This window comes from Trichosurus vulpecula, chromosome 2 (genome assembly GCF_011100635.1).
Source record: "Trichosurus vulpecula isolate mTriVul1 chromosome 2, mTriVul1.pri, whole genome shotgun sequence".
In the NCBI taxonomy this organism is placed as follows: Eukaryota; Metazoa; Chordata; class Mammalia; order Diprotodontia; family Phalangeridae; genus Trichosurus; species Trichosurus vulpecula.
The window spans coordinates 395,035,765-395,050,066 of NC_050574.1; the positions used below are offsets into that span (position 1 = coordinate 395,035,765).

The following is a 14,302-nucleotide window of genomic DNA, read 5'->3' on the forward strand; positions in this document are numbered from 1 at the left end:
TCAGGGAGGCAGGGACACCTGATATTTTTGGGTAGGTTGCCAGGCACTCAATAAATACAAATTGACTTTGGAGCTGCTTGGAAAAAAAATGTCATGGTTTCCTTCCTTTGGGGAGAGGCGAGAAGCAGGTTCATAGAATCAGGAGCTGGAAGGGACCTCAGAGATCATTTAGTCCAAACTCCTCCTTTTTCATTTGAGAAAACTAAGCTCTTGGAGGGCAGCAGCTAGGTACCTTAGGGAATAGAGCATGGGGCCTGGAATCAGAAGAACTTGAGTTCAAGACCAACCTCAGCTATTTACTAGCTGTGTGATCCTGGGCAAATCACTTAATCCTGATTGCTATCCCCCAAAATAAAATATAGCATTAGGTAAGTGACATCTGTAATGAAAACAGAGCATTTCATCATGTTCTCTCACAGGTATGAATATTCCCATTGTTCAAGTGAGAAACTGAGACTGAGAGAGGTTAAAAGGCTTGCCCTAGTTCACAAAGCTACTAAGACAGGTTCAAGTCCCTAGGTGAACTGACTTCTTTATTTTTAATTTTTTCATGAGTTATTTCCTTATTTATTATAATTAAATTTTATTTTATTTTTAGTGCTATATTTCCTCCCTCCCAACCCTTGGGAAAGCAAAAAAAAAAAAAAAGCTAGTTGCAAACATTTATAGTTAAACAAAACAAATTCCTGCATTGGCCAAGTTTAAAAATATTAAATATTTTGATTGGCATCTATCAGTATCTGTCTGGAGTAGTATCGCAAGTTTTATCATGAGTCCTTCGGAACTGTGGTTGGTCATTGTGTTGACCAGAGTTATTCTTGTTTGCCTTTACAATATTGTTATATTAATTGTTCTGGTTCTGCCCACTTTACTTTGCTTCAGCTCAAACAACTCTTCCCAGGTTTCTCTGAAACCATCGTCTTCATCACTTTTACAGCACAAGAGTATTCTGTAATATTCATACACTGTACCATTAACTTGTTCAGCAATTCTTCATTTAATGGGTACCTTCTCAGCTTTCAATTCTTGGCTACCACCATACATATACATACATATACATACATATAAACAAGTTTGTTTCCTTTTCCTTCTTCTTTGATCTTGTCGTAATATAAGTCTAGCAGAGGTATCGCTGGGGCAGCCCGGTGGTGTAGTGGGTAGTGGGCAGTGCCAGCCTTGGATTCAGGAAGACTCATCTTCCTGAGTTCAAATAGAGCCTCAGATACTTACTGGGTGTGTGACCCTGGGCAAGTCAGTTTAACCCTGTTTGCCTCATCTGTTTCCTCATCTGTAAAATGAGCTGGAGGAGAAAATGGCAAAACCACTCCAGTTTCTTTCTCTGCAAAGAAAACCTCAAAAGGGGTCACGAAGATTAGGCTATGACTGAAAAAGAAAACGGCTAAACAACAAAGTGGTATCACTGGGTTAAAGGTTATGCACAATTTAATAGCTTTTGGGACAGAGTTGCGAATTGTTTGGTCTTTTTTCTACTATTATAAAATGTAAAGGGAAAAGGCATTGGATTTAAAGTGAATAACTGTGTTCTTAGCCGACCAATGCCATTTCCTAACTTGAACTCTGAGCGGGGGCAGGAAAGCTATCTCTAAGGTATCTGCTAGGGCTCAAGTTTACGATCGTTTTGTTTAAAGAAAAAAAAAAAAAGGAATCTGTGATTTCATCAGTATTGGGAGGTTTCAGGGAGGAACTTCTTTTACCAATGCAGACCAACTGTTCCGCAATACTGCAGAGTCCAAGGAACTGGGGGTGGGGCATTAAGTCCAGGGAGTTTTAAGAAATCAGGGTTCCGAAGGCCACAGGTGTCAGAGGAACTTGGACCTTAGAGCTTCTTAACTCCGAGGCCAGCTCTCTCTCCACCGCGCATCGCCCCCTTTCCTACGATTATTCACAAGGAAGAGCAAGTATACTAATGCAAGACGGCGTAGAAAATAGGAAGTTTTGTTCTTCCTAAGCCGCATTTTGTAATACCGAATTTAAAAGGCTGAGGAGGGGCCTGCCACGTTGACGCCCCGCCTGACCCCGCCCCTAGCTCTCAGGAGGGGGCGGAGCAAGCTCCCAGTACGGGGCTCCAGGAGCTCACCCGGGGCGCGGGACCGGGCTGGGGGTGGGGGAGTAGGGGGTGGGGGAGTAGGGGGTGGATAAAACGCCGATCGAACGCCCTGCGGAGAAGTTCTGCAGCCCATTGGCTCTCCCAGGCACTCTGACGTCACCAGGGGGCGGAGCCGGGGCCGCTTCGAGGGACTCCGGTTGGCCCGCCGGGAGCGGAGCAGCCATTGGTGGCGGGCGGTAGTCAGGGAGACGGTGGGGCCAGAGAGTGAGAGAGGGCGAAGCGAGAGGGGTGCGGGAACCGTGAGCTAGCTAGGCAGCCGCGGCGCGGCCGGGGAGCCCGCGGTGTACGTGGTGGGGTGGGGGCGGGTGGGGTGATTGGGTTGGGGGGGTGGTGCGGAAGAAGGGCAAGGAGGGGCGGGGCGGCCGCGCCACTGTCTTGACTGCAGACTCCGGGGAGCTCCCGCTTCGGCGGCTGGGGGTGGGACCCGGAGCCCCGGGGAAGGAGGGTGGTTCACTTCTCGCCCTGTCTGAGTTCCTCACGTGCCCGTGTCGCACGCGGGAGGAGGGGGCCAGGCGCGCGAGGCCTGCGGGGGTGGGGCGCGGCAGGCGGCGAGCCCGCGGACCGGCACCATGGGCTGCTTCTTCTCCAAGAAGCGGAAGACCGAGAAGGAGCAGCAGCAGTCCCCGCCGGCGTCCGGGGAAGCCGGGGAGCAGCAGCCGCAGAAGCAGTACAGCTGGGACAAGCGGGAAAAGGTAAAGTCGCGCCTCCTTGCGCCCCACTCCCCGCCATCGCAGCGTCGGCCTGGGGCTCACCTGCCCCGCCGCCCCCGCTCCCTTCCCGCCCCCCAGCCCGGACACAGGGGCCCCCTCCCCTGCAGGAGGTTTTGTATTTGAGTCTGTGGGGCTCACTCTCCTTGCATGATCTTGCGAGGTGGGCTGGACGCTTGCAGCCAGAGTCGGAGACTTTTTTAAGTACCTCGTATGCGCTGGTCAAATCGAAAAGCATTATTAAATAGCGCCTGCTATGTGTCGGGCACTGTACTAAGCGCTGGGGTACAAAGAAAGGCACAACCCAAAAAAATGCAGTCCCCGCTCTCAAGGGGCTCCGGTCTCCGGGGGGAAACAACAGGCAAACCACTGTGTACAAACAAGATAGATACGAGATAAATGGAGAGACGATCAACCTAGGGAAGGCATTAGTATTAAGGGAGGTGGAGAAAGGAAATTGAAAGTGATTTCATGCCGTGGCTCGGCTGCCTTCCCTGAAGAGCAAGCAGCCCTGCCCGCCCCAACCACCTGTCTGTGTGTGGTTAAAGGTGTCAAGTTCATTACGTAGCCCCAGATAAGCGAGAGATTATCAACCTGTGGAAGGTATTAGCTTGGAAGGAGATGGGGGAAGGAAGTTTAAAGTGGCAGCCTGAGTTTATTTAGACTGCTGAGCCTGGTGAGCACCCTTTGCCTCCTCGACCACCTGTCTGTATCATTAAAGGTGTCAGGTGCGTTACATAGCCCCAGATAAATGGGAGACTATCAACCGAGTTTAGTAGGAAGAAAAGGAAATTGAAAGCCTGAATACATACAACTGCACGATTGCCGTCCTTCATGAGCACCTTTGCCCCTCTCCCCACCCCTCCGTGTACCATTAAAGGTGTCGGGTACATTAGGTAGCCTTGATTAAATAGGAGATTCTCAATGGGAGGAAGGTAGGTATTAGGAGGAAGGAGATTGGGAAAGGAAGCTGAAAGTAGCTGCCGTATCTATTGCCTGAATATACGCTGCTGCGCGTGTGTCTTCCGTGATGAGCACCTTCTCCCTCCCCGACCACCTGTCTGTGTATTATTAAAGATGTCAGGTGCGTTACATGGCCTCCTACAAAAGCACCAGCTGGGAGATCGGTAACAGTGGCTGTCCGCACTTAACTAGCCCAGCCCTCCTCATCAGTTTCTGCAAACTGGATTTTTTGTGGTTCTCATCTTACTGTTGAGGAAGTAGTGAAGTCTCAGCTTCTCTGCTGTTGCTTCCTATTTGCCAACCCTGCCCATAAGTACAGTTCCTTTGTGTATCTTAGTACATCTTAATGAAATAAAAACTTTTTTTCCCCTATTAATAAATGAAGTAACCTAAGATGTTTCTTCCCTCGGATAAGAGATAATGAAGTGATGAAAAACTGTGTGTCCCTTTTGGAATATGTAAAAGTTAGGATGAAATGGCTCTCATTGTAGGGAACTGTTTTATAGTTTATTTCAGCTAAAGAAAATATTTTGACATTTATATGTAAAAATAAACACAGTAACAGAAAAAACTCGTTTTCTGTAGAATTGTTTAGGGTGCATTCTAGTCATGAGTTTCATAAGGCTTCTTCTTTCCACATAGTGGTTTACTTATATTCAGTTCATAATTTTGAGAATGATCAGCTAAACTGATGGGTTATAGTATATGTATGATGAGTAATAGTAATGATAAACATTTGCCAGACACAGTGCTAAATGCTTTAAAATTAACTCATTCAGGCCTCACAAAAACCTGGGAAGTAAATGCTATTATTATCCCCATTTTATAATGAGAAAACTGAGGCAAACAGATACTAAATGACTTGCCCAGGGTCACACAGCTAGTGACTGAACTCAGGTCATCCTGATTCCAGGCAGATATCTGCTGCACCACCTAGCCATCCTATCCTGTTCCCTCGTACAGAATAATCAGACAAGTTAACAGTAGTTTTATTGCAACTTAATATAACACTCCTCCATAAGTATACCGTTGAACATTTTTTCCTATAATTTCCAGCCTGCATAGGAATTTATTAAGGTACATCTAGTTCTCAGCAAGTGTTGGAATTTGGAAATTGTAAGATAGCTTCTTTCAGGCTTTATTTACTTGCTCTTTTTCTGGTAGTTTTTTATTTACTATTTTATCCCTATTTGACAGAAGCAGTCTTAAGATTGTTAAAGATATTGTGTCATCTTTTTTATGGGAGGAATGTAGTTATTTTAAGATTATCTTTAGGGCTAACAAGGGAGGAAAGAAACTCAGTCTCTGAAAATGACATTTAAATTTCTCCGAACTGACTAACATAAGCAAAATTTAGGTTGTCTTTTTTAATATTTATTTTTTATTGTCTTCAAACGCCAAGTCCCAAACTTGATGACAGTGCTTTTACTCTGAATTTGTAGAATTTAGCAGTTTCATCTATTGATAGCTTAATACAGTCTTATACTGCTTTATAAACACAGTTTTTAAAGAGTCAAGAGTCTTTTTTGTGTGGGTATCTTTTCTGTTTTTAGCTTTACACAACTTCTTAAAGAGTACTGATTCAAAAATAAAGGAGTACATTTTAGCACCTGTTGAATTTTGTTTGTTTCCTTTCAAATGAATGGGGAATTTTTATCTACCATTTTAGAGTCCTCCAGAGCAAGAGCTATGTATTATCGTTTTCTATTTTTCCATGGTGCCTCATGTGGTATTCTGTGTCTAGTAGTCACTCAAGAGAAGGTGTATTGATTTTTAAAATGTAGCAAATAACAAAGCATTTTTATTACTTACTCAGTGCTTTAATTCATGGGAATACAAACAGCATAAAATTAGTTTTAGAAAGACTAAAACACCAGAAAGATCAGTGGCCCTGGTATCAAAAGATCTGGGTTCAAATCCCACCCCTGATACTACCTATGTGACCTTGGGCAAGTAACTTACCTCCCTAGGCTCAGTTTGTCATATATAGACTGAGTGGGTTATATTAGATGATCTCTATAGTCTCTCCAAGCTCTAGATCCTGTGTTAAACACTGGACCCAGGTGAAAACGTTTTTCAAAGCTGTTGGGGGTGTGAGGAAGGAAATTAGCTAGAATTTGGGGCCATGGAAACCCTGCTATTGTTCTTCCTTTTTTTTTTTTTTTGAAATTGTTAGGAATTCATCCAGCCATCATTTTAGACTTCATATTTATAATAGTTAAAATCATGTGTAAACTTAGAGATTTAAATCTGCTACATAATCTTCTCAGTCTAAATTTTGGATAAGCCATTATAGCATATATGTTCTCTAATGCCTAAGTGAATGTGTCGGTGGCATCAGAACTGTTTTAGCAGCCAATAAAAGAGAGTAGTTCAAAATAAGTAAGTTAAAAAAGTAAGACCTAAAGTATACAGGTATGCTATGGTCTGTGTATATAAAATGAAAGGTTATGTGTTACTTGAAAATCTATAGGATTTTTTTTTTAAAGCCACAGCTTTTATAGTAAATAGGCAATCAGTTTTAGAGCTAGTGTCCTGATGCTCATAGTATGTTTCACTTTGGGACAAGTGTAACAAGTATCAATTAAGGTACTGAAAATTATATGAGTTGCCTAATAGAAATACTTAAACTGTAATTTAAAAGTCTTGAAGCCAGTTATGGAAAGCATTTAAGGTTTCTAGGCCATTGTTTTTATAAGTTGTGCTATCAGTATTTTACTGAGAAGTATCTCCTGGGCTTTGAGCTGGAGAGCTGAGTTAATCTTAGGGGACTGAAGCTAGGAGAAACTTTCTTAATTAAAAATAATGTTTGGGTAATTGTTGGGATAGCAACATACTCTATGGTCAACATTGCAAGATGCCCATTTTCTCTTTCTGCTTACGTTTGAAAAAGACAAACATCTGACTATTACAATATAGAAAATGAGTGTGGAGAGCATTCTGAAAGACAGTACCCCAGGTAAATTATTCGACTAATGCCTACTATGTGGATGTATAGCACTATGCAGAGGCATTGCAAGGGATTTAAAACGTAGAAGACAGTCCCATTCTTCAAGTTGGGGAAAGTCTTTTGGGGGAAATAAGTCATGCATATTTGAAATATTTAAAATGATAAAACAGCATAGTATTCAAACAAGGATCAAAAGGAGTTGTATAGAAAGTAAATGTTCAGGAACTTTATCCTGTTATTGTTACTGATGCCTTTCTATTGGACTCAGGACTGGAGGCTAATTTTCATGTTTATTATAATGATTTAGGTAAATATATTACATTTTCTGCTTTAGACTCTTTTAGGCTCTTACGCTCTCTCCAGTTAATACTAGAATTATTTAAAGAAAGAGCCCTCAACTGGAAATTCTGGTAATTAGATTTTATTACATGAGCTGTAGTTTAGAGTGGGCTAGTTAACTTGCATGTTTTAGTTTTGCCAACTGTAAAATGGAAACAGTGATGCTGTCATAGTATTTAATACTTTTCATATACTATCATACTCTGTTATGCATTTTATCTTTTTATCTTGTCTTCTTTCCTTCTGCTAGATTGTGAAATATTTGAGAGAAAAGGCCTTGTCATCTTATTCATATCACAGAGCAGGTGCTCAATAAATGTTTCTTTGAATTAATTCTGTATTAGGAAGGTCTACTACAGTGAATTAAGATACTGATAGTTGCTTTGATAGACAAAAGTGAAATTTCTCTCAGGGAGCCCTTTGGGGTTGTGTGAGTGAGTGTGTGTGTGTGTGTGTGTGTACATGTATGTACATATATAGTAAATACAAAGTAATTTGAGGAAGAAGTGAATGCTAACATGGTAGGATAGTGGGGGAGGAAGTGGAAAACTGAGTCCTGAACTGAGTCTTAAAGAAAGATTTCTCCTAGATAGTGCATTCCAAGCATTTGAGATAGTTTGTGTCAATGCATATAGGTAGGGAATGGAACACCAATTTTTAAGGAATAGCTAGTAGGCCAATTTGGATGAAACATAATGTGAAGAGAGACGGGAAATAAGACTGGAAAGAAAGTAGATTTGAGTGAGATTGTAAAGGACTAAAATGCCAGGCTGAGGCTTTTGTATTTTGTCCCAAAGAAAATAGGATCTCACTTAAAGGCTTTAAGATTTCAGTCAGTAACAGGTTTTAGTTAATTACATGGTTAACCATAGTTGATAAGAATGGGATTCTTATCCTGTAGGGCAGCTTATTTTCTATGAGGCAGCTAAGTGGCCCAGTGGACAGAGCTCCTAGCTTGGAATCAGGAAGACATAAGTTCAAATGTGGCCTCAGACACACGCTAGCTGTGTAATCCTGGGGCAAGTCATATAACCTTTGTTTGCCTAACTTTCTTCATCTGTATAATAGGGATAATAAATGACACATCACCTCCCTGATTGTTGTGAGGACCAAATGAGGTAATAAATGTAAAATGCTTACTATACTGCCTGGAACATGGTAAATGCTTTACAAAAACTAGTTATTATTGTTATTAGTAGATGTAGCCAACAGTGTATCATCTGAGGCATTAAAATCTGGAATGGAATATCATGTGAGCTGTTTTGGAGGATATTAAACTGGCCTAGGTTTGGGCTAAATGATCTCTGGGGTTCCCTTCTGTCAGCAGGGTTAGCGTTGGGAGGAGCTTGAGTTTCGATTTCTTTGGGAAATCAAGGGAAATCAGTGTATGGAAATTCCCTCCACTAATGCAGATCACCAGCTCAACTCTAACTATAGTCTTAAGCACTTACTGTTCAGGAACTGAGAGTTTAAGTATAACTTCCCCCAAGTTCACATAGCTTGTACCTGTCAGAAGCAAGACTTGAACCCAAGTCTTCTTCACCCTAAGGTCAGCTCTCTTTCCCATCCCCCTGCCTTGCTCCCTTTCATGATTCTATTTTGTGATTTTGTAGTTTGTAGATTTATTTTAATGAGATTTTTTTTTAATGCGGACAAGTAAGCTAATATAAGCATACTATTTTTAGCCTCTAGAACCAATAGTGGTATTATAATAAATTCGAGGTAGTGGTATTATTTTGTATGTACCTTCAAGAAAATTTACATCCATTCAAGAAGTGAAACATTTTAAGCCACTCAGATATTTAAAAATTTATCTTTAAGTATGATGTAGAAAAATTTAAACTCAAGTAATCATTTCATTTTGTACTATGTTAAAAATTAAAATGCAGCTATAAAACACCTTTAATAAGCACGATTTAATGAGTTTTCCTACCTTAATTTGTCAGCGAAAAACAAAGCTTTTCTTATTCTGTGGCCTATGTTTCATTCAATTTTTTTTTCTATAACTAGAATTTTCCTCATAATTAACTATACTGTAGTTTTTTTTCTTTTCAACTCTTAGACGAATACTCTGCTTCAGTTTCTTAAAACAGTTGTGATAAAACATTTTTGCTAAAATCCAACCAAAGATTAAGTGTTAAGTATACATTTTCTTAGCAAATTTCATGACAATTTTATAGAACATTTAAGTGTAGTATAATGTTACCATCATGACGACCAGACTTTCCTAAACACATAGAAACTCCTTTTCATGGTAATTTGTATAAACCATACCATTTTTGGTAAAAAGTAGAAAACAAATTTTTACCCTCCTCCAAATTTTCACATTATATGTTATATAAAGAAAGAAAATTTGGGGTTCTGATGTATAGATGTTCTGATTTTTTTTATGGTAAAGTAGGGATCAGCAAGGAGATACAGGTGAGCTAAGGAAATGTTTTTGGGAGAAAGATGAAGGTCATACAATTATTGGATAAGGGGTGAAAGAAATTTGGCACAGTAGGGAAATTCAAGAGTACAAATTTTAGCCAGACCTCTTTGATATCTAAGTTTTAGAATTAGAGGTCCTTGTTTACTTTTTTTTTTGTTTAAATTTTAGCAAAAACATTTCTATCCCAATCTGTTTTAAGGCAGAATATTCTTCCAGCAGCTGAGAGGGAAAAAACTACAGTATTGGTAATTATGAGGAAAATTCTGGCCATGAAGGATAGGATATTTTGAAACTGTCTCAGTCTTCTAGGAAAAGCCTACATTGTTATTTTTTTGTGGTATACTTCAGAATCTAATTTTGGACTTTGACTTAGACTGAATTTCCATCAGAATTAGCAAATTCCATGATTTCATCTTGGATCCCCATGATTAAGGCTCAACTATGATAGTTATTGATTTTTTTTAAAAATGGACATCTTGCTTTAACAGAAATAATAGATTAGTTGCTGTTTCCCATTTTGATTGCTCATTGGAGGAATTGCAATAAAAAGACTCATAGTGAATACAAGTAGGTTTCTTCTTATTACAAAATGCTTAGATTTGATATATAGCATGGAAGACCCTATTGAGGAGATGTATGACCAGAAAAAAGGTGGGTTGGGAAAACAAATGGACAGCCTGAGTCCTTCACTGGTACCTGCCAAAAGAAGGATTTTAGGTGGCCTTGGACAAATGTAGAGGAAAACATCCTCTATATTTTTTGCCGGCCGCCCAAAATACTTTGGTGTGCCTGCAGGCCACAGGTTTTGCAGGCCTGAGTTCTATCCTCTATACTATGCTATCTCCAGATGCTTATATGTTTTGTTGTGCAGTCGTTTCGGTTGTATCTGATTCTTTGCAGCCCCATTTTGGGATTTCCTTGCCAAAGATTCTGTAAGTAGTTCATTATTTACTTCTCCTGCTCATTTTACAAATGAGGAAACTGAGGCAAACAGGGTTAAATGACTTGCCCAGGGTCACACAAGCTAGTGATTGTCTGAGGCAAGATTTGAACTCAGTTCCTCTTGATTCTAGGCCCTGAACTCTTATCTACTGTACCACCTAGCTTCCCACTTCCATAATTCACATTATACTTCTAGAGGAAGGAGAGCTTGATCAATTTGATGAGGTTGTGTCTCCTTATGAAGGCTATGGATAATCCTCATCCTTCTTGACCTCTCTGCTGCACATAAAACTGGTGAACATCCTCTCTTTTTGGATATTCTCTCTTTCCTGGGTTTCTGTGGTGCCGTTCTCTCTTGGTTCTATTAGTCTTATTGTAACTCAGTTTCCATTGCTGACTTATCTGTATCCTGTCCCCAATCTGCATAAGAATTATGCAGATTATATTTAATTAATTCACCATGTATTGATGATTATATTGATTGAATTACATTGATCAGATCATACTGTATTAGGTCTGTTATAAGGATTTTTTGGTACATCCCTGTCAACCTTATGAAATAAGCTCCCTGTGCCTCAACAATGCTCCCTCAGCACCTCTGCCTCAAACCTACAACTAACTTAGTCCCAAGGAAACTGTTGACCAGACACCAGTGTTTGATGATCCCTGCTCACATGGCCTGTAGCTGATGACCTGTGAAAGGCCTAACCAGAGGGGTTGTGATTGATGGACATTGCCCTAAGGGAATCTTGGGGCCTGTCACCCCTCCCCGCCCACTCCAGAGCAGCCAATCATGGGAGTCCCTAGGCTTCTGAGGGCCTATCCTAAGGACCAGGGGGACCTTCCAGGGACTCCCCAAAGTCTATAAATCCCTCAGCCCCTGAGTATGGAGGGTCCTTGACCAAGAGAAAGGTCTTGGATCTAATTGCTTAGGGACTACTGGTCACTCTAATAAATTGCTTGGATATTCCCCAAGGCATTTTCCTGGGACCTCTTCTCTCTCATACTCTCTCGTTGTGTGATTTTATCTTTTCCTACAGGTTTAGTTATCTTTTTGCAGATAAATCTTAGATCCATATATACTCACCTAATTTATAATTTTTTAAAACTATCTTTTGTCTTCACCTAGATTTCATACTGCCTTCTTCCTCTTTTCCTGTCCTAGAAAGATAGTCCTTATAAAAACGAATTTATAGAAAAAGCAAAAGAGGAGGAGAAAAATTTCAGTAAAACTAGTCCGCACGTTGAAAAAAATCACCGTGTTCCACTCCTGAAGGAATGGAGGTGGGTGAATGTCTTCTCATGTCTCTTCTCTGAGGCCAAGTTTGTTCTTTACATTTTTGTAACATACAGTTTTAGTTGTTTTGTGTTGGTGATTCTTTCCATTTACATTGTTCTAGTCATTATGTATGTTTTTTCCTGATTCTACGAAGTTCACTGGGGATCAGGTCATGTTTGTCTTTCCATGCTTCTCTGTATTCATTATGCTTTTTTTTTTTTTTAATAGCCGAGTAACATTTCATTCCATTAATGTACCACAATTTGTTTAGTCATTTCCCCAATCAGTGGGCATCTGCCTTGTTTCTAGTTCTTGAGAAAAGGGACTTTCTTTTATCTTTCTTTTTTATTTCTATCACTTAGCACAATACTTGGCACAAGTAGGTGTTTAATAAATGTTTATTGACTGGCAGACGTGTATGGAACCGTTCTTTTAAATGTCAGTGACATCCTTGGAGTATATGCATGTCAGTGGAATTTTTGAGTCAGAGGGTATGGACATTTTAGTAACTTCATTTGGATTATTCTGGCTTTCTTTTCCAGGACACAACTCTACCAGCAGTTCACTGTATGTCTGTTTTTCCTTTCAACATTGAAGATTTCCATCTTTTATCATTTTTGCCAATTTGCTAGGTGTGAAGTAAAACCTTAGAATTGTTTTAATTTGCATTTCTTTCCTTTTTTTTAAACTAGTGATTTGAAGTATTCTTTCATGTGATTAATAGCTTGTAGTTCTTTTGTTCTAGAAAAAAATCTATCAAAAATATTTTCCCCAACTCTATCACTTCCCTTCTTATTCTAAATATATTTTGTTTGTGTAAAAGCTTTTTAATTTTGTGTAATCAAAATTATTTTATATAATTATTTGGTTAAGAATTCATTCCCTGCCCATAACTGTGAAAGGTATATTTGTTTATTTTCTTTTTTATAGTATGATCTTTATATTCAGGTCACATGTTCATTTTTGATTTATTGTGGAATGTGCTATAGGATGATATTCTAATTTCTTCCAGATTGCTCTCCAGTTTTCCAGCAGTTCTTCTCAATTAGGGAGGTTTTTCCCAAGGTAATTTATATTTTCAGGTTTACAGAACACTGAGTCTGACTCTAGTTTCTCTTCCAAGCTCCACTTCTGAAGTACCTATTGGGTATTTTGAACTGCAAACTTTGTAAACATTTCATACTCTGCGTTTCCCAAATAGAACTCATTGTCCTTTTCCTCCTAAAACCACCCATCTTTTCAACTTTGACATTTCCGTCAAAAGCACTATCATCCTTCAAGTCACTCAGGTTTGCAACCAAGGTGTTATCTTCAGCCTTCCTCATATCTAATCATCGCAAATCTTGTCATTTCCTCCTCTACAATATCTTTTGTATAATTACCTCTCCACAGGGTAGGCTTTCATCACCTCATGCTTGGGTTATTTCCCCGGGTCTCTCCTCTCTCTAATCTGGCTTCCACATGGTTGCCAAAGTGCTTTATCTAAAGTATAAGTCAGACCGTGCCGTTCCCTCGCTCCATAAACTCTAGTATCACTATTGCTCTGTTACCAGTAGCTCTATTACCTCGGGATTGAATCTAAACGTGTCTGTTTGGCATTTAAGGCCCTTAACAACTGAGCCCTGACCTGCCTGTGCTGGCTTGTTATACGCTTTTCCTCTCCTCACGATCTACAGTTGGTCTAAATTGTTCTTTTTGCGGTTTGTTACACATAGCATTCTGTCTTGCATCTCTCTACCTTACTCTTCTCAGCTCCATCTTTAAAATCATTAGTTTCACTTAAGACTCAGTGACCACCTTCTTCACTATAGACCTTTCTTGGTCTCTCTAGCTGCTTGCACCTTCCCTTGAAAATCACCTTGTGTCTTTTTTTGTAAATATTTTGTCCACATCTATATAAATGTATGTTTTCTTCTCTGGTGGAATTAAGTTCCTTGAGGACAAAGGATGTTTCTTTTAGTAGGCAAGTAATAAATGCTTACTGATTGACTTTTCAAGGAGCTATCCTTGAAAAGAAGGTTAAGTATTTCTCCTCAACCTGGGTAATTTAGATCCATTCATACCTCATTGGGGATGAATGATGAAGTCTTGGTGTTTGGGGTTGATTTGACTGGGTCATTCACTTGATACTATCCAGAGATGGGTTCCCCTGTAAATAGACCTGTTCTATCTTCTCTCCAGGAGAGCTCCTTTGTGAGAACACTTACTCCTTTGGGAGGCTAGAACCCAGAACTCTCTTGGATTTGAAACTTGGCCTTGTCCCTCTCCTCTATAGAGGAAGTTGGGTGCAGGATTATCCAGAGACCTGGCCTTGTCCCTCTCCTCTATAGAGGAAATTCAGTGCAGGATTATCCAGAGACTTGGCACTGTTCAGGAAATTGCTTTTCCTCTGGTGAAATTTTATCAAAGAAGCAATTTGAAACACCTTTTTCATGATGCCCAGAACTGTTTAAGAAATCACTGCCTGAGGAAATTTTATTAATTTTTGACAGGAGGCAGTATGGCTGTGGAGTCAGATGAGCCGACTTCAGATCCTACCTCTGATACATAATAGTTGAATAAG

The 14,302-nt window shown here is 40.0% G+C and overlaps 1 protein-coding gene across 2 annotated transcripts in view; it reads left to right on the forward strand.

Annotated features, from left to right (window-relative positions):
• Positions 1-2,330: 2,330 nt before the first annotated feature.
• The window catches only part of RP2 (RP2 activator of ARL3 GTPase), a 46,403-nt gene continuing 34,431 nt past the window's right edge, over positions 2,331-14,302 (forward strand). Inside the window, exon 1 of one of the 2 annotated variants that reach the window (XM_036746254.1) lies at positions 2,331-2,820. In XM_036746254.1, the coding sequence (XP_036602149.1) occupies positions 2,698-2,820 (123 nt within the window). In that variant the 5' untranslated portion in view covers positions 2,331-2,697. The remainder of the gene's footprint in view (positions 2,821-14,302) is intronic. The other variant, XM_036746255.1, reaches the window with a different exon arrangement.